The following is a 25959-nucleotide window of genomic DNA, read 5'->3' as shown; positions in this document are numbered from 1 at the left end:
CTGGTTCGTCTTCTCAAAAGAGCTTTCTTACCTCAGGAACTTTACCGACACTCTCTTAAGTGTGCACTCGAAAGGCTGTGTAGTATACATATACAATAAAGGCAGACAGGAAAATGTTATATATATATATATTATAAATGTAATATATCAGGAGATAAAACAAACATTACTGAATTAAAGCTCAATAATCGAACAGAATCTTTATTGATGTGAGGAAAGGGAAGCGAGCGTGTCCGACACAATGGGCTCTTTAGCCGCTGTTGCAGTCTCTTGCGCCAGGCTGCTGATGGCACGCGCCAGATTGTTGATGGCCTCGATCTTCCTCTCCTCCAGGGCTTTCTGCTGCGCCCACATGTTCAGTTTGCGTTCCTGTAGTTCCAGGTACAACTGCAGCACATCCTGAGGGGGTCTGGCAGCACTGAACGCTGTGGCGGTGACCGTGGGCGTGGGAAGAATCGGCGTGTAGCGTTTACTGGCCATGGCCTTGCCCAGCTTGGTGCCGCTCAGCTTGGCTTTCCGTTGGGCCTCGACTTCCTCGTAGCTCCGGCCGAGCACTTCGTGCATGGCTTTGAAGAACTCCCAGTGCACGCTGTGCGCGCCGAGCCGCTTGGCACGCTCGTTGTTCTTCCTGTACGTCGCCAACATGTTCCTCCACTTCAGGTCGCACTCGAAGGCTTTGACCGGCACGTCGTCGTAGCCCTCGGCCCTGAGCTTGGCCGTCACGCGCTCGGCCACCGTCTCCCAGAGCTTCTTCTTTTTGCAGACCGGCTGATCAAACTCCTGGTCCATTTCCAGACGAACACGAACCAGATGCCACGTGGCTTGCAAGGTCCAGATGAACTCTTTAGAAAATAAATCAGACAGAAAAAATACTAAAATTCACCATGTAATTTTACACTGTTCCTGTTTTTTGTGTATCTTTGATCAGCAACAAAATTCAAGCTTTAGGGTGATGATTGTGCGTTCCACTGTTCCATGTGCTTTTTATTTACAGGATGCAATTAAATTATAAGAGCACAGAGAAGTCTATACTTCATCTATAGTCTATCATAACCATCAGATTTAAAGGACATCTCATGTTCTTTGACAAAAATGATCAATTATTTAATTGATAAAATTACTCTACAGTCGACCCTTGACTTACGAATGTAATTGGTTCCGAAAGGCTGTTCTTAAGTCAAAATTTTCGTTAGTTAAACCTATTTTTCCCATAAAAAATAATGTAAATAGAATTAATTAATCCGTGCCAGACCTCCCAAAGCCCCCCTTACCTAACCTTTTTTGTTATAAATACAAGTATATTTTAAATTAAATCCTAAATGATAGAATAGACATTCCTGTAATAAACAACAATACACAGTAGTACAGTACTGTACATAAAAAAACACATCACATTTCAGTACAGTACGTGTCCTGTACCAAACACCATAATAAATTTCCTTCTTTTTTTATAAAATGTATCTACCAGAAACAACAATAACTCTCATACTGTACTCACCATTTAAGTTGACATCTTTGGCTTGCAGGGAGGGGGGAGGAAGAATTGAAGGGGATTATTGTTTGGAAAGGAAGCCCCCTTCCAAAAGAACACCAGGATTCATGTCTGGAGTTGTTTCTCTCCGTGGTCGAGTGTGCAAACCACTGGGACCTGCTTCAGGCTCACTAGGTTTCATTTTCTTTACGACAAACTTATCCAGTGTTGACTGTTTTTGTCTTTTCTTTAAAAGTTGCCTGTAGTACACCATCACATTGTCATTTAACAATTGCACACAGCATTTAGTCTTATCCTTATCAGGATGAGACATTTCTACAAAAGTCTGCACCTCTGTCCATTTCTTTAAAATGTCCCTTATTTCGGCTGAAGACGTTTGCGGCACCCCCCTTTCTTTTTCTTCCTCCTGCGAAAGTTCCTCGGCTGCCATTCGCTGCTGCTCGGCTAAAAGGTGCTGCAGCTCCTCGGTTGACAGTTCTTCACTGTGAGCCTGCACTAAATCTTCGACGTCGTCACTGTCCACTTCCAAGCCCATGGACTCAGCTATGGTAACAATTTCATCCACAGGATCAGCAGAAGGCTCGGACACATCCTCAAATCCCTCAGAGTATCTTTCCTGGATAGCTTTAGGCCACACTTTCTTCCATGAAGATCTCAGGGTCCTTAGAGTTACATCAGACCATGCCTTTTCAATTAGCCCCACACAGGAAAGGATATCGAAATGTTCCCTCCAAAACTCTCTAAGGGTGAGATCTGTTCCCGAGGTCATCTGGAAACACTTTTGAAAAAGTGCCTTGGTATACAGTTTCTTGAAATTTGCTATCACCTGCTGGTCCATGGGCTGGAGAAGAGAAGTCGTGTTAGGTGGCAGGAACTCGATGATTAACCATGGGAATTCTTCTGCCAACTCGTCCTCCAAGTCTGGAGGGTGGGCTGGGGCATTGTCCATGAGGAGTAGTGCACTCAGTGGCAAGTTTTTTCCCTCAAGGTAATTCTTTACTGTAGGGCAAAAAACCTCACGAATCCATTCAAGAAAAAGCACTTTTGTCACCCAAGCTTTCGTATTAGACCTCCACACGACACCTAGCCTATTTTTCATAACTTTATGCTTTCTGAAAACACGAGGGGTCTCGGAGTGATAAATTAAAAGAGGCTTAATTTTGAGGTCACCACTTGCGTTTGCACAAAACAATAAAGTAAGCCTATCCTTCATAGGTTTGTGTCCTGGCATTTGTTTTTCCTCTCTTGTTATGTAGGTCCTCCTGGGCATTTTCTTCCAGAATAGGTCGGTTTCATCACAGTTAAAAACCTGGTTCGAACTTAAACCATTCCTGGAAATTAATTTGTCTAAACGTTCGACGTATTTTTCTGCCTCCTTTTTATCGGCACTAGCTTCCTCACCCTGCCTAACGACCCTGTGAATACCTGTTCTCACCTTGAAATTATGAAGCCACCCCTTACTAGCAAGAAATGTTTCCCCACGATCACTTGTTGAGGCCCTGACTTCCACAAGATCAGCATGTATAGCCCTAGCCCTGTCACAAATCATAGCCTCTGATAGGCTGTCACCTGCCATTTGTCTTTCATTCAGCCACACTAAGAGTAACCTTTCCACTTCATCCAACACTGCTGGTCGTAATTTTGTTATTTGCGTTATACCTTTAGCAACACTAACCCCCTTGTACTCATCTTTTCTACTCAAAATCGTACATATTGTCGATTTCGCCATTCCAAACATAGAAGCGAGATCAGTCACTCGCACGCCACGCTCATATTTCTCGATAATTTCCTTCTTTTTTTCAATAGTTATAGATCTTTTCATTTTCTCACCACTACTCTGCAACTTCTTTGGGGCCATTTTGATAGTGAATTTTACAAAATACTGTATAAAGAAAACACCGGAAAAAACACTGTCCGCTATCCGAATGTTTGCTCACTATATATATATATATATATACAGTATATATGTATATAAATATATATATATATAGAGAGAGAGAGAGTCCACTTGTTCGTGACATCGGTTCGTAATCCGAAATTTGTTCGTACGTTAAGTTGAAAAAAATCGCTCGTAACCCGAAATGTTCATATGGTAAACTGTTCGTAACTCAAGGGTCTACTGTATGTGCATATCATCTGCCATATAATTGTCATGTCTTATTATGGAGATTAATAACAAGAAGAAGAATTTATTTTACTACAAAATATTGAAATAAACTATGACAAAAAATGGTTGTAGTTGTGACCATAATACAGGTCATAGTAATTATACACATATAATTACTATAATTACTACTAATTAATTTTAACTACAGATTATAAAATATAATCTATAATATTTGATTATAATTGTCAAATATACATATGATTAATTTAACAGTTGTGTTAACAATAATGATAATTGTTTATTTTTGATTGTCGAAGTAAAAGTTTGGCTAAACTAAGAAGTTAAAAGATAAAACCAAATCGTCGTTTGAATGAAAACATATTCCGTGTCCCAAACGGCGTATTATTTCATAAGTAGGGCACTAAAAAGGGTTCATCAGCATTTCCTTTAACATTACACATAGTGCACTTGTGTAAGTAATAAAGGGTCGTTTAGGATGCGGCCTGTTTACCTGTGTTAGACTTTTCAGCATCCAGAGTTGAAACAGTGGCGGTTGAATGTTCCACTTCAATACTGTCCGTGACTATCGACTCAATCACTTCCATCATAGAAATGAGTTTTTATTGGTACAAATTGAATCAGACGGGTTAATACTGGAATCGTGGATTTTAACAACGGCTGAGATAGCGATGAGCGCATCTGTTAGTCACGGCAAAAACAGCGATGAGTATAACAACGACAGTTCTTCATCGTTAATCGTTTTTAACCGAATTTCATGTAGGGCATCATGGGAAACGTAGTCTAATAGTGTTACAAACAAGCATTTTTTGAATATACAATAAAACACTAATGAGTGTTTTATATTAAGTAAGTAAGTATTGACTCCAAAACGCAAATATATTAAAATGAATACATTTATTCGGTCATATATGTAGTCAGTCTTATAATAACTTGTTAGTAAGAACTACAATACCCATGAGCAAAACAGGAGCACATAGTTGCTAGTACGCACGCGCGCCCCCTCTTTTCTCTTTTCGTTTGTCTACAAAAGATGGCGTCGATGCAAAACTGAGACGATTCCGATTATTTGAACACACAAAATTGACGGTAAATACGGTAGAGTTACGAAAACTCATTTCTCATTCTATTGTTAAACGTTAATTCACAACCAGATTATTACATTTTCAACAACGGCTGTCTGGTTTGATTTTAAACAGGGACCATATTCCGGTTTGTTGTTATTTAGGGCGCGGACGACAGCTTGAAAAAACTCCATTTCCCATCAGGCCTTTCGAGCGGTGACGTTTTGTTTTTGTAGTCGTTTTGGTAATTGTAGTTTTTGGATTCTCTTGAGCTCCCTTTATGTTTTAACGCACGATTTGTTGTATTTAAGTTAAAACGGGCGAATCTATTTATTTTTAAAGCTTGCTTTTTGTTTGTTTTTAATTCCACCACTAGCATCAGCACCATGTTCGATAATTTCCCTAAATTATTCCTAAAACTAGACTGCTGGTGAAAGGTGACAGTAAAACTCCGGTAGTGTGGGACTATTTTGGTCTAAACATGGCACACAGGGCAGAGCAGACAGACCTGCCCACATCTAGCTCTACAGAGTCTTCCTCTCCATCACCTGAATCCTCCCTGCCATGGTGCCTGGCCCAGCTGACCAAACCCACCCCCTCAGCAGACCCCAGTGACCACACTAGGCCAGAGTCTAAACCCTCTAAAGACGCCGATAAACGACTCAAAGCAGGTCAGTGGAGGGCTCTGGTGGCCATCCGGACCCACCACATTAAGGGTGGGAGCAGCAGGATTGCATGGTATAAAGCACAGGGCGGTTTGCCTCCTCTGCTCGCCATCCTGCGCAGGCCCGAGAGCTCCAGGAAGATCTTAGATCTCAGTCTGAGCATCCTGGCCAACTGCTGCACCGAAAAGGAGACACGTGCAGAGGTAAGGGGCAGTAGCATAAGAGTGTGTCGAACCATTCTAATTTGGTTTTGTGGCACAAACTGAATTACAGAGTTTTTTTTTCTTGCAGGTGAGAAAGCTGGACGGCGTTTCTATTGTGGGTGAGTAATTCAGTCATATTTCAAATTTACATTTATTATCATTAAAGAAGGGTTTAATGATTTTCAAATATCAAGAACAGGGATTTTTATGTAAGTCCTTTATGATAGAATAATACTTATTTATTGCAAATGTTTGCAGTGGAGGTGCTTAAGAGAAATGCTTCGGTGGAGACGGTGGAGAATCGAGCAGCTCGCACTTTAGGGAACCTTGCCATGGACCCAGAGGGCTCCACACAGGTTCATTCTGCAGGTCTGTTCCATAAAATACTGTTTTTGCTTGTTCTTTCGGTCATAATGATAACAGATCGACATACATCAAGGTAAAAAGAGTCCCACTGTTGTATACAGTATTTGTAGTTTTAATGTCAGGACTAGTTAAGCAGTACCAGTGAGCTCAGTGGAGTCAGGAGCAGGGTTAATGTTTACCTTTGTGTTTACACTGCATAGCTGGATTATGCTTTGCAAAACAGCCTGTAGGTGTGATTCCCATGTCTGTGTGGGTTTCCTCTAGGTGCTCCAGTCTCCCACAAGTACAAAGACATGCTGTCGGGCTAATTTTAGCCACTAGAAATTACCCTAGGTGTGTGTGCATGTGTGTTTAGAATAAAGCGGTGGTACAACAGACAATGAATGAATGAAAATCACTTACACTTGCTCCCCAGCGTCCCTTCCTTATATGGATTTGCATTCGAAGTTTCTCACATCTTCGGTATTCATGAGTCCAGCTCGGGATTCGAACCCAGACAAGCTCACTAAAGCCTAAAATAAATTAATTGCAATGATTTAAACAATCATTTGGACACACTTCCTATACTGTAAGTAAGTCCTATACTGAAAGTGATCCAGTGAGTGCATTAGGCTTTAATCTCTCCCTCTGTTACACAGGTGGTGTTTCTCCACTCCTGCTCTGCCTCTCCCTGTCCAGCTCTCCATCCTCCCCATCCTCCCCATCCTCCTCCTCCTCAGTCCTACCCCCACCTCCTTCCTCGGCCAAAACGGAGCGCGCTCAGTCGGCCGCCCGTGCTCTCTTCTACCTTTCCGACTCCCCCAACAACCGCCTGGCTCTGCTCTCCCAGGGAGCCTTTTCCACCCTGGCGCACTTCGTCGCCGCGGAGTATCCGCTCGGCCTGAGACGGGCGTCTCTCCGCGCTCTGCACGAGCTCACCCGGGGCTGCGGCATGGAGTGCGCCAGGGAGGTGGCTGTATCCGGGGTGCTCACTCAGCTCGGGCTCTTGGCTTCGGGCGAGGCGGGGCGTGCTCTGGAGGATCTGGCGCTGAAGATCCTGGCCAACCTGTGCTCTCAGGGCTGCATGCGGCCGCTGGTGGGATCTCTGGGCGTCGTCCAGAGGTTCGCCCAGGAAGCGAAGAGAGACCCGCTGAAGTCGAGCGCCTCGTTCAAGGCTCTGTGTCTGTGCTGCAAAGAGGCCGTGAACCGGGCCAAAGTGAAAGAGAGCGGCGGCCTGGAGGTGCTGATCGGGTTCCTGGGCGCCCACCGGGACCACCCCATGACGCGGCTGGCCATCCTGGCGTGCGTGGACTTCGTGTACGACGAGGCGGCCCTGGAGCAGCTGCAGGAGCTCGGCCTGGTGCCGCTGCTGGTGGCGCGGCTCGTGGACCTCGTCAGAGAGGACGAGCCGAAGACGGGCGGCGAGCTCTCGCCCGGTTCCTGTTTCGATTCCTTCGATTTCCCTCCGCCTGAGGGGAGCAGGAGGGAGGAGGTGGGCAAGGAGCCGGGCAACTCCAGCTTTCTCAGCCTCAGGTGAGTCTTCCGTGTCCCTAGCCTGTGGCCCTCGTGAATCAATGTGGGTTGTCCATGCAATAGAGGAAAGTGGAAATTGGGTATGTCCAAATCTAACTTTCCTCTCTGTGTTGTGTGTTTGTGTTCCTGCTTTAGGTCCTGGCTGCTCTCTGAGGGTTTGATCTCTTCAGAAGGGGAATTATTGGAGTCTCCATGTGGACCAGAGAGCGATTTCGGCTCCCCTCATCCCTCCTCCTCTCCTTCATCCTTCTCCTCCTCCTCCTCCTCACCTCCTCTTTCTCTTGTTTCTGAAGTTCCCTCCCCTCAACCTGCTCTCCTGAAGCCGGCCTCTTCTCCCTCCGCTCGAACCAAACCCGGTCGCCCGGCTCCGCCCACTCCCCAGAGCCCGACCCCGCCCGCCTGCGCCCCTACTCCGCAACCCAGACCTCAACCCGGTCCCGCCTCGCCCTTCAAAGCCGCCTCCCCTCCCAGGAAGCGACCTCGTACCTCTTCGTCATCGTCTTCCTCCTCCTCCCATCTGAGCCTCATCTACTTGGACACGCCTCCGGTCGTGCCCAAGACGTCCACCTACCAGCACCCGTATCACCCGGAGCCGTGGGCGCCCGAGTCGCCCATCCTGCTCCTGCTCTCGCGCTTCTCCCACGCCGCGGACCCCAGCGGGGCGCTCGTCACCGCGCCCGTCTTCTCGGCTCTGCTACACTACCTGACGCAGCACCGGGAGCCCAGCGGGCGCTGCTGCCGCATGCTGACCAGGATCAGCAGCAATCAGAACTGCCTGCAGGCGCTGGTGAGGACCGGCGCCGTGGCCCTCATCAGGCATCGCCTCTGCCTGGGGGAGGAGGAGAGGGCGGGAAAGGAGCGGCAGTCCGAGCGAGTGAAAGCCAAAATCAGGCAGCTGGGTGAGTTTTATTTTTTTACTGTCTATTTCAAACTGGATTTTTTAACCCAAATGGGAGCGAGAGTGAGTCAATTCCAGATTCTTTAAATACTATTAAAGTGGACTTGAATGGTCACAGAGGCGGTCAGTGTCTCTTGTCCCTGCCGTCTCCCCCCCAACTCGGATTGAGGGCAGTCTTGGTTGTATCCTGTAGCCGTGATCACTTCTTTTCACCTGCCTGGGGTGGGGACTCGCGCTCGCCTATCTCCCTCCGTGCAGGCGCCCCGACCGGCCAGCAGAGGTCGTAATTACAGCAGCGATGAGGAACCCTGTTTCAGCCATTGTCCTTCCCCTCTACAGACACACAGCCAGTCGTTTATCTGGTTGATAGCGGTGATCTGCTGGGCAAAATAGTTTTAAGGTTTAATTTGTAGTGGATTTTGTGACGTCTTTGAGCAGATACGTCATTTGTAACCAATGAGCAGAGGAGATAAACAGGTGGTGGCCAGTGGTAGATAAGATAAGATAAGATTCCTTTATTGATCCTCATGGGGGGAAATTAAAGTGTTTGTGGTTTGAGGTACTAGACTGGTGGTCAGAAGTGAAATTCAGGCACCACTGAAACAAAAACAGGCAGCGTGTGGGTTCCATGTAATGACCTGAAAACATTTAATGACTCGTGAACGTTTGTGTTGTGTGTGTGTGTGTGTGTGTGTGTGTGTGTGTGTGTGTGTGTGTCTGTGTGTGTCTTTTCCCCTGTAGGTCAAGGGTTGCTGAATAACGTGCGCGTTCAGAGTGAGACTGCTTTCGGTTCTGGGGTTCTGACCCACATCGTTCTCTCGGGCTCTGAGGCGGATAAGCTGTACTGTGTTCTCTCTCTGCCTTTAATAAGCAGGTACGTTCAGCTCTCTGATGCGCTCAGGTGATGCTCACGAACGTGTGGAGCCTGATTATGGAATTCCTCATTTCTGTTTTGCAGTAACCGGATTCTTTTGAAGAAGCTGCTGCTGGACAGCGGGGGCTTGACCGCCGCTCTCGATCGCCTCGACTGTCCGGACGGCGGCGACGAGGACGACCGCGCTGATAGATGTTCCTCGTTCTTCTCGGCTTGGTCCTGCCCACCTGAACAGGCGTCGGTTTCTAGATCGCACGCCTTGTACGCCTCCCTGCTGATCGGCTGCCTGTCCGCTCTCCTGGCGGGGTCGAAGGTCAAACCGGGCGCGGACGGTCCGGCCGAGACGGAATCCTCTCCGGGCGAGCCCGAGCGGGATCCGCGGCGCCGCTGCCCTTACCAGACGTCCGCCCACGACCTCGCGTTCGCGCTGGACGACGGGACTCTGCTCCCAGCCAGTCGGGAAGCCGTCTCGGGCCGAGCGGGCGTGGCCGAGGCGGAGTCCGCGTACTTCCGCGCGCTGTTGAGGGGCGGGTTCGACGAAGCCCTGAGCGGCGCGGGAGAACCCGTTCGGATCCGAGACGTGACCCGAGGCGCGCTTCTGCCCGCGCTCCATTATCTCCACGGGTGCCGGACGACCCCCGGAGGTCCGGACGCCGCCGGGCGCGAGCGCTGCCCCGTGTTGTCCTCGCTGGTTCCCGGTGGTCTGGGCCAGCTCGGCGGGTTTGAGAGGAGTCCGCTCGCCGAGGCGATGATCGGAGCCAGCAGGTTTCTGGTGCCCGGGTTACAGAAGGTGGCCGAGGAGATGTGCGTGTCCCTGCTGCGCTCCTCTGCCCAAAAACTCGCCCCTGGAGTCCAGAAACCGGACGAGTCCGCTGGACACGCCTCTCTCTGCCCCCTCCTGCCCCGGGTTTACTGGTTTTCCCAGCGCTACTCTTACTCCAGACTCGGCCTGGCCTGTCTGTCTGTACTCCTGCGTCCTCAGGAGGCGCACTTTACCCCCCTGCCTCCGTCCGTCTCGGCCGACTGTTTGCTCCGCCTGGCCAGGGAGGCCGACAGCACCGAGGGCCTGCGGAAGGACCTGCTCGGTCTCGCCACCGCGGCTCTGAGCTAAAGCGTTCAGTACAGGAATGCTCGACGGCGTCCTGTGTGTCCATGACGCATTTTATTACAAACACAGCTGTACATTCTGCGTGAGGTCTGTTTATCTCGTACCAGGGTGACGTGGGATGCATCAGTACTCTAACTGTTAACCGATAACCGACAGGTCGTTGTAGCCTAGCAGTTACGGTACTGGACCCGCAAGCCCCACGAATGCCAGGTTGCCACCGTTGGGCCCTTGAGCAAGGCCCTTAATTCTCAATTGCTTAGACTGTATACTGTAAGTCGCCCATCAAAACGCCAAACGTCGCCGAGTTACAATCAGCAAGTCACACAGCAAACATTCACTATATAGCCGAAAGTATTCGGACACCCCTTTTAATAAACAAATGGGTTGACCTCTGTGTGATCCTTTCAGCTATAACAGCGGCCGCTTTTCATGATTTAAACCATAAATCTGCTTTAAAAGGGGATTAGATTCTCCGAACACGTGTGCACACAGCTGACGCATGCGCACCGAGGGTGGGTGAGGTTCCACATTCCTCTCTTTCGATTAGAAATGAATTTAAGTGACATTTTAATCGACAGCATGAACGGGACGATGAGTTCTCTGTCGGTTATCGGTTAATCATCGGTCAAAGTCGCACTCCTAAATCAAAGCCAATACTGATCCCAAGTTTATATCCTCACAGTAACTCTGGTTACAGTTGCCCTAGTTGCTGTTGGCCTGATTTATCCACTTATGGCCGTCCAGGTTGTGTCATTTTCACTCGTAGTATTGCTCCACGCTTCTTTTATATTATTATTATTGTTAAAACGTACTTAATAGAAGTTAAAAAAGCAGATTTATCATTAGTGATCACCTTCAGATACTCAGGTACTCCAGTACTTAGTACCGGTTTCAGTAGTTTAGGACGGTTTTGGCTTCGATATCGACACTCTGACACGTGATTTCATCCCTGTTAAGACTCACAGTTTGTACCAGCAGCAGAATGGAAAGTGTGTTTGATCAGACCTCAGTCACATGTACAGCTTTCTTCTGTCGTCATGTATAGATGGGTAAAAAAACTGAACTCTGGGGGTGGGAGGGAGGATCTTGGGTTTTGGACCGGACACATTCAGGTCAATATGAAATATTTCTGACCATTTCTCTGAACGACGGGAACACATTGGAGCGATTGTTTCTTTAGTTGTTGGACATGAATCGGTTTATCTGGTTTATTTTCTTCTTGTGTTTGTATTAACATTCATAAGTGGATCGGGACTGACTGACACGTTATTATAGACTCGATGTTGTTACATATATAAGCTATACAGATGTAGTTTGTGCTTATGTACAGTGTATTATGTTCCTATATATAAGAATATGGCAGGGATAAAGTTTACGTTCTATTTTTCGTTTCCTAATTTTATAAGAAAATACAATTTAAAGCAAACATTGAATGTATTAAGTGTCATGAATAGATTCATTACTGTATAAGCATGTGCCAACATGTGCCGCACATTTAAACGCATCGTCGGTGAAAGTCGGGCAATAATTTCACACCAGACGTCTGAATAAAAGCCTCTGCACTACGACTTGGTGTGAATATATTATTTTATTCATTTTATTACATGTTTTCTGTTCAGGTTTAGGAAAAACAAGTTTATTCTGAAGGCAGAAGGTTTAGGGTCCCCGGGTAGGCTCTGACACCAGGAGACGACGGCGGCGCTCAGTGGTGGGAGCCCTCGTAGCCGGTGGGCAGAGCGTTGGTGTGGGAATTGTGGAAGAGAGAGTGATTTCCGTCACCCCACGGCCATGGCTGTGAGAGAGAGAGAGAGAGAGAAAACGAAATGAACTTTATAGACAACTGAACACAATCTGACTGTTAAAATACTGTTATAAGTTTTTCTACACTTTACTGGCTTTTAATTTCGTCGGTCTGGTTTCACTGGGATACACTGGGTGCTAGACGGGGCGCCAATCCATCACAGGGCTTCAGGCATCCTACCCAACGTCAACCAACCCAACGATAATGTGTGTGGACGCCCAGCTGGCCAATAGTACCGCTGAGATTCAAACCCAGAACCCAGTTTTGCTGGACTAGCGAGATAGAACCTTAAACAACATTAATCAATTTAGGAAGTTATGATTCTTTGGGAATCCTGTACAAAACCCACATGGGACCATTTATCAAATGTCCACGGACCTCTCAGCTCAGCATACAGTAGGCCTACACAGGTTCAGTGCAGACTAGACCAATACATTTATATATATTATTTAAAAATATACTGAATTAATAGAAATGGTGGCAATCTGGTCCCACTGTGTTTTACAAGCTGTAACGTAAAGCCTCCACAAGGGGGCGTTTGTGTACAAGTGTATTTATTAGATTGTGTCTGTAGCAAGCTATTTTTTGTTTGAAAAACCCTGGACTAATGATCCTTAACAAACACAATCAGACGGTGGGCAGCAGGTTCCTACAGTCTGGTCCAGGTGCCAGCAAAAGCGGCAAAGGAATACATACATACATATATATACTGTATATATACTGTATATATATATATATATATATATATATATATATAGGAAGTGTAGGGTGTTCCTCATAAGTGTTAGAGCTCTGTGGCAGGTCGGTGTAAAGATGTATAGCCTGTGTCAGAGAAGCCATGTGCTAGTCTGTGGCTCTCCTCACCCAGTGGGGGTATCACACACACAGGAATTAAGCATGACCAAATTAGGACACGAAGGTAAAAAATCATTAAAAATAACATTTTGTCACCATTAATTTTCTAACCAGATGCTGTAAAGTTCTGTCATTATGCTTCCGTTACTCTGGAATGATTTAGATACTGAGAAATGTATATTCACTGTTTATTTAATTTATATTCTGAATATAAAATGTCATGAAAGTTCTCTATTTGTTTTTAGATGTGAATGTGGGCTTGTACCTTGGTGCGAATGCACAGGTGTGGATATGGAACGAACTCGGGCGGGTCGTGGGAGTGGGCCTGCATCTTCATGTAAGCGTTCACCATACACACGGCCACGCCGGGCAGTGCCAGGACGAACGACAGGACCTTCCAGGTCTTAGCTGTGTTGTTCAGGTCAGCAGGAGGCACAACAAAACATGTTATTAGGACTTTATATATCACATTATATATGTATTATATATACACACACCTGTATGTACGTAGTGTATTTTACTGCTGCACCACCCAAGCGCCCTGCAAATTGTTAAATGGATTCTTATAACTGTGCTTATTATTACTGTTTATTACTATATATTGTTGTAGGTTGATCATGTGTTGTTATGAGCATGTTTATAAACCCTAATATAAGTAAAACAATGCGAAAAGGACATGGAAGAGCCTCACACACACAGTAAACACAAACCTCCTCCCTCGTGGGCACACACACACACTATATGACCATGGGCTTGTTGGACATCCCATTATAAAAGCATGGGCGGTATGCTTGGCATTGTGGTTGCCCTTCCTTTGCTTTCCACAATATTTTGAATGTGTCTGTGGGACTTTGGATGCATTTATTCCATACAGTACTTGTGAGCCATTGATGGAATCCCAAAGCTTTAGGTCAGGGCTTTGTGTGCGAAGGTCTTCACAGTTATGCTGGAACAGGAAAGGGACGAAACCCTGCGATGGATTGGCGCCGTCGTGTCATGTACAAACGAGGTACCAAAAGGTCACTCATTGTTTTATTACATAGCCAAAGAGGTGAAGTCAGGACATGGAGGAGCCTCACACACACACACACACACACACACCAGTACAACACAGAATAAAGATTTAAACACGCACCTCCTCCCTCGTGGCTGCCATGCGACGCAGCAGAGAGAACCCGTCGTGCCACCACAGACGAGGCAGACGCAGCCATCGCACTACAGACCGGACAATACACACAACACATAACACATAAGCACATTAGTAGTGCTATATTTATACAGATTAGCTCTCCTCCGAGCGAGGCCACGTTTCTCTGGACAGCACTGTTGAAGAAACTGTTAAGTCCTTTTATTTATTGCTCCCACTTTAGTCGTATCCAATGACCACATCGTATTTCTCCTCTACCGTGACTAAGACACGCCCCCTCGCACACGTGTGCAGAATCATTTGGAGATCCGTATCGTGCACGGAGAGTCACCGATCTCCACTATCCCCCGTGTCTGTGCAGCACCGTCGACCAGCCAGCAGAGGTCGTACTTGCAGCAGATATGAGGAACCCCTACGTCCCTCCCTCCCTCGGGTGAGACAATCATCGTTCGAGATGTCAGCACTGGGCGCCTCCTTGAAATTAACATGATTTTTAAATTTATTAGTTTATTTAAAATATTTACAAGCAATATCTGATATTAAACGCTCAGATGTGCAGGTAACTAATAGTAAATAAATGTAAACTTTGTATTTGCATGTTTAGTGTGTTTATTTGCTTTTTATTTTGCATTATTTGCTGTTGTACTAAATAACACGGTGCAATAATCATGCTGCCCTATAGTTTTTGGCCTACCTGTGAATCAGACTGTCCTTCAGCTTGTAACCTCGTTCCCTTCACGGGTCAATGATTAACCATGAATTAAAAATAAACTTTGTATTTATGACCATTAAACAGACCATCTACACTAACATCAAACTCTGCAGCTTTTAAAATGATTTAACTTTGTCCCACAAATAAAAAATAACAGGCTTTATAATGTGGGCCATAAAAACCCTCACGTGTTTGATCAGTTTGCAAATATTCCAGCTAAAGCACCAGATGTTTGCATTCTGAAAGCACTTACAGGTCGGTGCTGAGAGCAGATCAGATGTTTACGGCGTCTTCTGTTCACTGATCGATTACCACCAGCGCTGGTTTCTTTCCTGCCTGTCTGTTTGTCCTTCAGTCTGTTCTGGAATAACAGACTCCACCCCGGAGAGATCTGTCCGTCTGCCAAGTAATCTCAGGTTTATATTTGGTGCAGCGCACGCGGGCGGGTAGAGCTGCAGAGCTCGGGGTGCAACAAGCTGAGTGGCTCGAAGAGTTGTCGTTTAGAAATGAGGAAATAAAAATGACAGAAATTAAGTGCATAGTGTTTTACTGGAGCTGAAATGTCCTGCTGCTGGTGGAGAGCGGTGCCTACGCACTTCTAGGTGTTTATTTATTTCTTTATTAGGATTTTAACATCATGTTTTACACACTTTGGTTACATTCATGACAGGACAGGTAGTTACTGCTTACACAAGATTCATCAGTCCAAGTTTTTAATGTCAAACACAGTCATGGACAATTTAGCATCTCCGGTTCACCTCACTTGCACGTCTTTGGACTGTGGGAAGAAACCGGAGCACCCGGAGGAAACCCACACAGACACAGGGAGAACATGCAAACTCCACACAGAAAAGGACCCGGACCGCTCCACCTGGGATTCGAATTGAGGCAATAGTGCTACCCGCTGAGCCACCATGCCACCCCTGCTAGGTGTTAAGTTAGGCTGGGATGTGGCTTACAGTTTACAAACCACATGTCAGGAAAAGTTGGGACATTTTATAAATGCAGTAAAAAGAAGAATCAGTGGTTTGTTAATACTATTGAATCTTTATTTACCTGACAGAAGCAGAAAGAAAAGATCGACTTACTTGTATTTTGTAAATATAAACACATTGGACACCTGCAACACACTCAAAAAAAGTTGGGACAGATGTGTGTTTCCCCCATGTGTTCCATCAGCGTTCCTATAAACAAGACCTATTAATTATTTGGGAACTGAGGAGTGGAATTTTTCTCCGTTCATTGGTCGATACGAGACTCGTCTTCATGCTGTGCCGTACATTTTCAATATGAGACGGATCTGGACTGCAGGCAGGCCAGTCAAGCACATGCACTCTGTGTCTGAAGTCATGCTGTTGTAGCATCATCTTGCTAAAAGAATCACAGACTTTTCGGGAAAAGACGTCGCCCTGTTAGCTGCACTTCTCTCTAAAATCGAAATATACACCTACACACATATCGCACTTCCATTCATGACACTTGTGGGCTTTCGCAGCTTTCGCTGATAACAGTCTGGATGGTCCTTTATGTCTTTGTCACGTACAACACAAGCTTAACAGTGGACTCTGACCATAGAACATGTATACACTGTATTTCAGTCCATCTGAGATGAGCTCAGGCCCCTATGTGGTGATTCTGCATAAAATTGATGCAGCGGTGGACTGTGTTAAGTGACAACAGTTTTCTAAAGCACTCCCAAACCCATGTGGCTGTATTTATTTATTATTTGTCATCTGATGACTCGAAGATCATGCACATTCAGAAGTGGTTTTCGTTTTTGCCCTCCACAGACTGAAATCTCTCCAGATTCCCTGAATCTTTTCACAATATTATGTACGGTAGATGGTGAAAGACCTAAATTATTCGTAATCTTGCATGGAAGAATGTTAGTTTTTAAATGATTGGTGATTTATCAGTGCTTGTACTGACTGATCCTTTGGTGAATCCTTTTATACTTTTTCCTTTTATGATTCCTTCACCTGTTACCAACTCATCTGCTTATTGTGGAACGTTTCAAAACACTGAACCTTCAATATTCTGTGAACACTTTCTATGCAAATTTTGCCACGTCCCCCATTTTTTTTTTTTTAGTGTTTTGCAGGCATTAAATTCTAAGTGTGTTTATATTTGTAAAGTATAATGCAGTAGATTCATAAAAACTGATTTTATTAGTTAAATAAAGAATGAAGATAATGAACACATCACAAGTTCTTCTTTTTATTGTTTTACAAACTGTCCCAACTCTTCTGGAAATAGAGTTTGTATGCCTTTTTTATGCTTATTAAATCATTCATTCAGGCCCTCATATCTAGCGAACAGGAGCATGTTAATCCTGGAAGAGACCACTGTCATCAGGACTAAACGTTTCAATATACATGTGCACTTATTACTTACACTCATCAGCCATGTAGGAGCTACACCTACTGTATAAATGCACTCTGTGGTTATACAAGTACTGACTGGTGCCCGTCTTTTGTTCCTTGTTCATCAGTGGAGACTGACCCCAACTGACCAGATGTTATTTGGCTCATAGATCATTCTTGGTGACCCACATACACAGGAGCTGCCGAAAGGAAAAAAATAATTGTTGTTTTTATTTTATAAGTTCTATCTTTTATTTTGAGTTATTTGGGCATTGTTGCTATATTGTTATGGTCTGTTTTGTTTTACGAATATTTTGACACAGATTTTAAGTGGCCAAAGAGTTTAAAGCTCTTTAAACAAAACAATTGTGGCTTTTCAGGAGTTAAATCGCACATGTGGGTGTTTTTATGCTCCAGTTTTTGTGCTGTGCCGCCCTCTCGTGGCCAAAATTAAAACTTCTACTTCTTAAATCTACAGTCAGTGGATTTTCTCTTTCTGACTTGACCAGTTGGGTTTGTTGGGCACCCGGTCAGGTCGGTAGCGTTGCTGAGACTCAAACTTATCAGACCGATGTTCCACCGAACTACCACGTTTGCTATTATCACTTGTTACTGATTCTTGGAGGTTTGATCAGGGGTGATATTTGGTATATTTGATATTTAAAACCACTGGAATATAAAAGTATTATATATTTTCAGAGAGATGCTGCATCACTGAAGTTTGTTCCATTATTTTAAATGACAGTTGAATTGTCCAGTGCAGGGTGGAACTGTTTCTGACTTTACTAGCTGTGGAACAAGTGCTGGTTTATTTACCGATGAAAAGTGTTGTATACTTGTGGAGGCTCTAAACTTTATAAAGCTGCTCCCTGGCTCACAGTAACCCTGAGGAGGGTAAACACGGGTATCTCTAAGTCAGTGTACCGCACCTACCCTGCACGCCTCTGCTGTAGTTCTGACTGAGGTTAATTGTCTGAGACTCGACCGTGAACGCTACAGATGGACCGGCGGGGAGGTCAGTCTGTTCTTTTTATAGCAGGACAGTTCAGGGGTGAAGGACCACGCCCCTGTACACTCCTGTATATGTGTACACTAACGAACAGGCAGGAAAATCCCAGTACAGGATCAGAACGAGCCAGTTAAATCCCTACAGTCTGCTAAAACACTGCTGCACCCAGTAACCTGTTCTTATAATAATAATAATAATAATAATAATAATAATAATAATAATAACAAAACAATAATAATAATAATAGTACAATAATAATTATAATAATAATAAAAATAATAATAAAATAATAACAATATAGTAGTAATAATAATAATATTAATAATAATTCTATTTTTATAATAATACTTCTAATTATTATAATAATAGTAATAATACAAATAAGAATGGTAATAATAATATAATAACAATAATAGTAATAATAATACTTATAATAATAGTAGTTATACTACTACTACTACTATTACTACTAATAATAATAATACCAGTATATTTCACTGCACATATATTGCCAATAATGTCTGTATGTAAACGCCTGACCCGTCGATAGCACAGCTGGGAATTCAAACCCTGGATCACAGCAGTGGCCTGGAGTAATTTAAAGCCAGTCACGCAATACTAACAATAATAAATGTAATATTTTATGCCTGCATCTTGGTCGAGGTGGTCGGATTAATAGCTTCGACAGGCTGGACTGGACGTTCTCCTGACACGTCAATAGACTGGATATAAAGAGTGGAAAATAGAGGAAAAGTTTTCCCCTGTATTAACAGCATTAATAGCATTTGTATTAATGCACTGAAACCGGAGCACCCGGAGGAAACCCACTTAGACGCAGGCAGAACATGCAAACACAATGATGGCAGAGCAGAAATGAAGGGTTATTTGTACCAATCTGCCGATTTTTCTCTGTTTGTAATGATCATCAAAGCTTTAACAGACGATATTAGCTTCAAATATGTTAGTAATCACTTTTAAATACTGTAAATGTTTTTCTCTGCAGTTTCTTGTTATTGTTGTTCTGCAGTACTGTACCAGCACCAGATTTCATCGCTTAGTTTGTTTGTTCTTGGACACAAACGCTGGTGAAAAACTGTGAATCATTTCATTTTGTTCACTTTGGCTTACTCAGTGTGACCTTCTGTTTTGCTGATTTAATACTTTCACCCACATGCTGGTGATCCTGCAGAATGCAGAAACAGTATCAGTATCAGTATCACAGGAAAGAAAGAAGGATTTTATTTGTGCATGTTTGTAAAAATCAGAATGTTAAATGTATTTTTGTGCATCTCATGACCTCTATTGATGCAGATGAAGTGAGTGAGGAGAGTAAGAGGTCAGTCGGTCATGCACGCTGCCCGTCTGAATACTTTTGACCATGTAGTGTGATATAATAGTGACTCTATTCTTGCACAGACGCTGAAAATAAAGAAAAAGCTTTAAAAAAACCTCAGAGCTTTAAAATAATTCAGTAAACACTCCGCTCGGTATGGCTGCTGTCAGTCATGTGAATCTTTTACATTCACACTCAGTTTATTTTCCTTTAGCGTGACCAGACGTTACAGCTCCGAGTTAAACCTGCTGCTCCACACCACTCCACTCTTTCTATTACTTCTATTACTATGTTTTCCTGTTCTCCAGGTTCAGACCAGGTGTGCTACCCATCTGCCAGATGTGTTAGCCATTGCATTTAGCTGGAACGCACGGCCGACTGCACGGCCGCATTTACACCTGTGTAACGGCGCTGGTGCATCGGTGTTGTTTACACCCTGCGTGTTGTAGATCATGTTCTGTTTGTGTCGGCGGCTGTGGAAAGATTTATTCTCCCTAAGTCTTGGTTTAGAACATCAGGTAGATTATGAACACGTTCCCTACAGGTGTTCCTCCAAAAATATTGGCACCCCTGCAAAATGTAAACAAAACAGGCTGTTTATTTTTTTCTCCCAATTTATCGTAGTCAATCTGTCTTCTGCTGCTGGTGGATCCCTGATTGCAGTCGAGGTGGGTACATTGCCGCTCACGCCCCCCTCCGACCTGAGTGCAGCCCTTAGTGGAACCCTTTTTCACCCATGCACTCTGCACAGGCGCCTCTATCTGCTAATTAGGGTCCTTACACATCGTCTAAAGACCCCGTCCACATAGTCCGGTCATCCCGCCCTAGCAGAACCGTGTCTGCTGCAGGCACTGCCAATTATGCTCGCTAGATGGCGCCCAGCCGACAGATGGCAATGCCGAGGAGTTCAGAATCTCGGCACTGGTGTGCTAGCGGAATATCCAAATGGGCGCCTAATCTTGACACAGACGTCTTTCCACAGACGTACTTCTTGTGAGGAGCCGTTTCAGAAGAGTTCAAGCTGAAAGGATCACATAGAGGTCACTCTACCTTAATACTGTTTGTTTTTTTCAATGAGACGTCTAACAAGCTCATGATCAGGTGTCCAAATACTTTTGGTCACATAGTGTAGATTTGCATTTATATTCTTTTTCACCTGTTCACCGGAGTGGTTAGGAAGACTTGAACTGCTCAGCCGCTCTTTCACTGACTGACCACTATAAGGACGAGAGAATAGGGCAGTGACGTCCAAAGTAAAGTAAAGTACACTACCGCACTGCTGCTGATGTCTGGGGATCCAGGGTTTGAATCTCAGCTGTGCTATCAGCCAGTCGGGTGTCTGCATGGACATGACAGCCTAGCTATTGTGAGATGCACTTGTCAGTGCAGGTCCCAAGCCCGGATAGAAATAGTGGGTTGTGCCAGGAAGGGCATCCGGTATAAAAACTGTGCCAAGTCTGGTACGAGGATCAGATCTCCAGATCTGCTGTGGCGACCCATAAATACGGGCGGAGCCGAAGGGAAGAACATTAAAACAAGGGAATCGTGATGTAACTATCAGATCATCCATGATTTTACAGCTTCACATTTTGAGCAACACACAGACGATGGGCATTTTTAAGCACTAAAAGCCGCTGTTGGACGCTAAACCCTTTATTTAACCCCTGATCACAAAGATTGTACATTCACAATTATGTTTTGTTATAATTTTACACCCAGTAATTGTTCATAATTGCAAAATAAATGGACGTCTGCTTTCTACTGACTCACACACTGCTGTGCTTCATCCTCCATATTTGCCCAATAATCTCTCAATGAGAGGCGGAGGTACATTGTGAGTGCCCGCTACAATTAAAGGTACCGCGCGCCCATGTGTGAGAAACAGAGAGTTACTGTCCGACTCTCAGCCACAAAGTAAACTGCTGTTAGAGGACCGGAGCCAGCAGCGGGCCAGACCGGGTCAGAACGCCAGCTGAAGAGAATGATGAGTCTGTTACAGGACGGCGTGTGCAGCGTCAGATCGGATGACGAGCTTTTCCCCTCTCGTCTGTGTCGGACCGTCTCTGTTCTCCGGGTGTTTACGATGTCGCTGTTTGTTCTCGGCTGCAGACGCCTGAGCAAATCTTTGCTGTTGAAGAATCCGCCGCCAATATCGCCCGAGTGTGCCAGCGGGACGCTGGGCACCGGAATCAGCACAGATGACGTGACTGTCGAAATGGAAGATTTTCTATTTTCTAAGATGTGCGAATGTCCCAGTACAGAGATCACACGACTTACTGATGAAAGTCTCACAGATATTATCCCTCAGCCAATCATGTCTGTGTACACGCCCGACCGGCTGATAGCACAGCTGAGATTCGAATCCTGGAATGATTAGCATGATTAACAGCTGCACCCCCGAGCCACCCTACTAAGTCCTAGTCAGTATTAAATTTGCACTGTGGATAGGAAGACGTCACTCTCATTAGAATACGAGTGGCTCATGGCGCTCGGGTGGCGCAGCGGAAAACATGCTAGCACACCAGAGCTGACGTTTCAAACTGGCGAGCTGTGCTACCGACACGCCAGGCGCCCCCCCAGCAGGCACAATCGGACTAATTAATTAGATTAAGGGGCGGGGTTTTTAACGTCCAGGGCGCCTGTACAGAAAGTGGAGGAGCGCAGAGAATGTAAATGTCAGTCTTTTCAGTTTTGACGACAGCCGCGCCTCCGAGAAGGCTACTCAGGACTGCAGGACTTTGTCTGTAGGGATTTGTGCCCATTCAGTGACCATTTAAAACAGCGTGACCGAGTAATATCAGTCAAGAAAGTCTCAGTTGGTGTTCCGGTTCGTTCCGACTCTATTCAGTGAGGTTGGGGGTCAGGGCTCTGTGCAGGACTCTGGAGTTTCTTTAAACTGAGTCATGCTGGAAGAGGAAAGGTCCTTCCCTAAACTCTTGCTACAACATCAGAGGGATAGATTTCCTTTTTATAACTGATGTCTTGCACCTGTAAGCAATAATTAGAAAAGGCGTCCCGATACTTTTGTCCGCATGGTGTACTGAGATGGAGCTACAGTGGAGCTTCAGCTCTGATCTCTGATCTGCACCTCTGTGAGAAGTGAACGTGTTTGCAGATCCACACCAGTGGCAGAAGCATTCATCTCTCTCCTCTCTCGCCTCCTGACAGCGAGTCGGTAAACCATTCTGTCCTCTAACATTCTTGTATTAAATCTGACTCATCTTTTCATTCTGCGTTCTTTTCCATCATCCTATGTGCTCTGTATATCTGAGCTGCTTCATCTGAATTACACTGGGTATATGCTGGCAACAGCTCATGTCTTGCCTGGCGGTTGAGTTTCCGGGGGCTCCTTTGTCCTCTGTGACCCTCTGAGGTACCAAGGTTCTTCCACGTGGATCGGTACAGGCCACACTTTTGACAATGCCAACGTCAAGTTACCAAATAATGAAATAACGAGGTGGCCGAAGCCCTGCGGTGGATTGGCGGCATGTTCAGGGTGTATTGGTTGGAGTATATGTGATGGTTATTTTTTAAATAATAATAGAATGGCTTTATTTGTCATATATACAGACACACGTGTTTAGTACAACGAAATTGTTTGGACGCTGGCATCAGAGCACAGTGGCACCCGTTTTACAGCGCCCCTGGAGCCGAGAGGTATAGAGGATTTGAACTTCCAACTTTTCAGTTGATAGCCCAAAGCTCCCACCCACTAGGCTACCACTGTCCGCCAATGACTCCATGTGCCATCAGGTTATTACCGTAGACCATGGTCTGTCATGTTCGGTCACCAGCTCTGAGACCGTCTTTCACGTGGAACACCAACAGCTATGCAGGTGACAGCTAACATCTATGAAATGATCATCCGATGGTTCACGGGCGTCGTGCCGCGGGTGCGTCCATCACAGCCCGAGGAGCGGCGTTCGGCGGGATCATTAACGTGCCAGCACTCACCAGGTGTCGAGTACATGACGGAAACCGAGCGTGCCGGAGTTTATTTAGCTTCGCCCGTGGGCTGCGCGAGCGCATGTGTGGGATATTTTGTATCGCCACATCTGCCCATTAACAGGTTCAACAGTGGCCGGCGGGTTTTGCCCTGTGTATTATTTCATGCCAGCCTACTGGGTGGTTTTAAGTCGGGGTGTGAACGCTTGTGAAGGTGCGCGGCGACTTTTTTGTGTACGTCGTCTACATCTGTGTTTTCTTCTTTACCGTCTGGATAGATTTCCCATCATCACTGAGTCACACGTTTTATGCACATACAGTAAATTATATAGAATAAAGAGACTCAGTGGTGTGGGTGTTGCACAGCTTAAACTTTATATAAATAAATAAGAATAATCTAGGGCATAAGGAACGCCTTTATGTGTCATATATACAGATACATGTGCAGTACAATGAATGCTGTGTTCAAAAGCTGGGGGTCAAAGCTGGGGTCAGTCGTTGTACGGCTCCCCTGGGTTGGGATTCAAACCCTTGAGCAAGGACCTCGTGCTGGGATTCAAACCCACAACCTTCTAGTAGGCAACCCACAGCTCTACCCAATTAGTCTACCAACAGTCGTCCCGTTTTCACTGATCAGCTTCATTGTATTTTGTAGCGCCCAGACGTCCCTACAAAAAGAAGACAGATGCACAGACCACAGACCTATCAGTGCCGACATCTCAAGCTTGCTAGTTCAAATCTCAGCTCTGCTAACAGCCGGTAGGAGCCTTTACAGACGATGATCGGCTCATCTGAGGGGAAAGTTACGACCTCTGCTGGCTGATCGCTGGCGCTGCACAGAGAAGGAGGATGATGGAGATCGCGTGTGGCTCTCCGTGCACGATATCTCCATCTGAACCATCTCGACTGACTACTGCGTACGTGTCGGAGAGTTACAGTTATGTGGTAGTTACGGCCTTCCTCGGTCAGGAGTGGAGGTCTGCAGCAGTAAAAGTACCTCAGTACCCTAAAACCAGACCTCAGTACCCTGATATCAGTGTGGGATTCCTCCTGGTCTCCAGGGTTTCTCCCACATACAAGGAAAAAAACAACTAGCAGTAGGTGAAATGATGAATTTAATTTGTCCTCAGGTGTGACAACCACAATGATTAATAAAGACTAATAAATAATCACACACACAGACGTAACAGGTTTCTGGTGTGACCTCCTCTGGTGTTCCTACCATGCAGAAGCTTAACAATCCCAGCACAAGCGCTCGTGTGTAATTCTGTAAATACTTTGTGTTTCCTGAAAGTAACAGACGGGCACAATAATCACTGCAGGTCAACGGAAAAGACCCAAAATCAACCAACTAACCACTCATTAAAAATGACTTCATTTAGAGAGAATAAAAAAACAACAATCTTTAAGGGGGATGAATGTGGAAGCGTGTGTCAGCACATCCTGCTGAGCTGTATTATTCCGCTCTGCTGTTTACTAAACGTTAGTCGCCGGACTTTTCCGAAGCTCGAGGAACAGAAGGACGTTGTTGTTGGAGGAGAGGATGAGAAGCAGACTTGTACAAGCTAATGTTCACCGACTCTGTACTCGAACACAGAAACAGCTCAGAGCTTGTTTACTGTTCCTGAAACCCTGATGGAGATTAATGCAGGAGGTCATTACGGTTTGCTTTTTACACTAAAACTCTGATGTTTTCTGTCCCCCTGTAGCCTCCTGCTTCAATCTAATCAATAAATAAATAATCAATAATAATTAGTCCTGGCCTTGTCTTGATTTTGGTTGGTCCAAGTCTTGGTTGGTATTAGTCCTAGCCATGTTTTGGTCTTAATTAGTTCTAGTTTTGGTTTTGTCTTGGTTAGTTCTAGTTTTGGTCTTGTTCTGGTTGGTATTAATCTTGGTCTTGGTTGGTGTTAGTCCTGGCCTTGTCTTGGTCTTGATTGGTGTTAATCCTGTTCTTGTCTTGGTTGGTATTAGTCATGGCCTTATCCTGGTCATGGTTAGTATTAGTTTTGGTCTTGTTTTGGTCTTGGTTAGTATTGGCCTTGGTCTTGTCTTGGTTGGTTTTAGCCTTAGCCTTGTCTTGGTCTATAATGGTATTGTACTTGTCTTGGTCTTGGTTGGAATTAGTCTTGGTCTTGGTTGGTACTGGACTTGCATTGGTCTTGGTTGGTATTAGTCTTGGTCTTGGTTGGAATTAGTCTTGGTCTTGGTTGGTGTTGGTCTTGTCTTGGTTGCTATTGGACTTGTCTTGGTCTTGGTTGGTATTAGTTTTGGTCTCGTCTTGGTCTTGGTTGGTATTAGTCTTGGTCTCGTCTTGGTCTCGGTTGGTATTAGTCTTTGTCTGATTTGAGTGTCTGTTCTATAAGACCCTGTGAATGAAATATTACAGTAATTGATGACGCTCTGATTCAGGTCTTTTTGTGTGGATCTGAATGATCTGTTGTTCTTACCGCCTCATTTCTGGCACAGAAGTTCTGGCACAGAGAA

General features: G+C 45.2%; 3 protein-coding genes across 4 annotated transcripts; 1 reads left to right on the top strand and 2 right to left on the bottom strand.

Moving 5' to 3' along the window:
* Positions 1-174: 174 nt before the first annotated feature.
* Positions 175-4351, bottom strand: si:dkey-66i24.7 (uncharacterized). Of its 2 annotated transcripts, none has more exons than XM_063018915.1 (2): positions 4111-4351; positions 175-842 (listed from the first exon to the last, which is right to left on the bottom strand). In XM_063018915.1, the coding sequence occupies exons 1-2, from the start codon at positions 4205-4207 to the stop codon at positions 202-204; spliced, it is 738 nt and encodes a 245-aa protein (XP_062874985.1). In that variant the 5' UTR covers positions 4208-4351; the 3' UTR covers positions 175-201. The 2 variants fall into 2 exon arrangements, with proteins under 2 accessions (XP_062874985.1, XP_062874986.1); XM_063018916.1 differs by lacking the exon at positions 4111-4351 and adding an exon at positions 1499-1587.
* Positions 4352-4992: 641 nt separating this feature from the next.
* armc5 (armadillo repeat containing 5) lies at positions 4993-11875 on the top strand. The gene is made up of 7 exons (XM_063018568.1): positions 4993-5549; positions 5638-5668; positions 5808-5918; positions 6554-7427; positions 7563-8326; positions 9067-9199; positions 9284-11875. The coding sequence occupies exons 1-7, from the start codon at positions 5163-5165 to the stop codon at positions 10308-10310; spliced, it is 3327 nt and encodes a 1108-aa protein (XP_062874638.1). The 5' UTR covers positions 4993-5162; the 3' UTR covers positions 10311-11875.
* A 1-nt stretch (position 11876) lies between these two features.
* Positions 11877-15198, bottom strand: LOC134335929 (cytochrome c oxidase subunit 6A, mitochondrial). The gene is made up of 4 exons (XM_063018569.1): positions 15076-15198; positions 14099-14178; positions 13229-13371; positions 11877-12099 (listed from the first exon to the last, which is right to left on the bottom strand). The coding sequence occupies exons 2-4, from the start codon at positions 14172-14174 to the stop codon at positions 12010-12012; spliced, it is 309 nt and encodes a 102-aa protein (XP_062874639.1). The 5' UTR covers positions 14175-14178; positions 15076-15198; the 3' UTR covers positions 11877-12009.
* Positions 15199-25959: the final 10761 nt, after the last annotated feature.

This window comes from Trichomycterus rosablanca, chromosome 22 (genome assembly GCF_030014385.1).
Source record: "Trichomycterus rosablanca isolate fTriRos1 chromosome 22, fTriRos1.hap1, whole genome shotgun sequence".
Taxonomy (NCBI): Eukaryota; Metazoa; Chordata; class Actinopteri; order Siluriformes; family Trichomycteridae; genus Trichomycterus; species Trichomycterus rosablanca.
This window is presented reverse-complemented; position numbering and strand designations above follow the sequence as displayed.

Coding starts and splice junctions, on each gene's coding strand:
- si:dkey-66i24.7 (XM_063018915.1), bottom strand. CDS start 4,207: ATGATGGAAGTGATTGAGTCGATAGTCACGGACAGTATTGAAGTGGAA. Junction 843..4,110: donor TGCTGAAAAGTCTAACACAG/GTAAACAGGCCG, acceptor TATTTTCTAAAG/AGTTCATCTGGACCTTGCAA.
- LOC134335929 (XM_063018569.1), bottom strand. CDS start 14,174: ATGGCTGCGTCTGCCTCGTCTGTGGTGGCACGACGGGTTCTCTCTGCT. Junction 13,372..14,098: donor TGGCAGCCACGAGGGAGGAG/GTGCGTGTTTAA, acceptor TGAACAACACAG/CTAAGACCTGGAAGGTCCTG. Junction 12,100..13,228: donor ACCTGTGCATTCGCACCAAG/GTACAAGCCCAC, acceptor TCTCTCTCACAG/CCATGGCCGTGGGGTGACGG.
- armc5 (XM_063018568.1), top strand. CDS start 5,163: ATGGCACACAGGGCAGAGCAGACAGACCTGCCCACATCTAGCTCTACA. Junction 5,550..5,637: donor AAAAGGAGACACGTGCAGAG/GTAAGGGGCAGT, acceptor TTTTTCTTGCAG/GTGAGAAAGCTGGACGGCGT. Junction 9,200..9,283: donor TCTCTGCCTTTAATAAGCAG/GTACGTTCAGCT, acceptor TCTGTTTTGCAG/TAACCGGATTCTTTTGAAGA.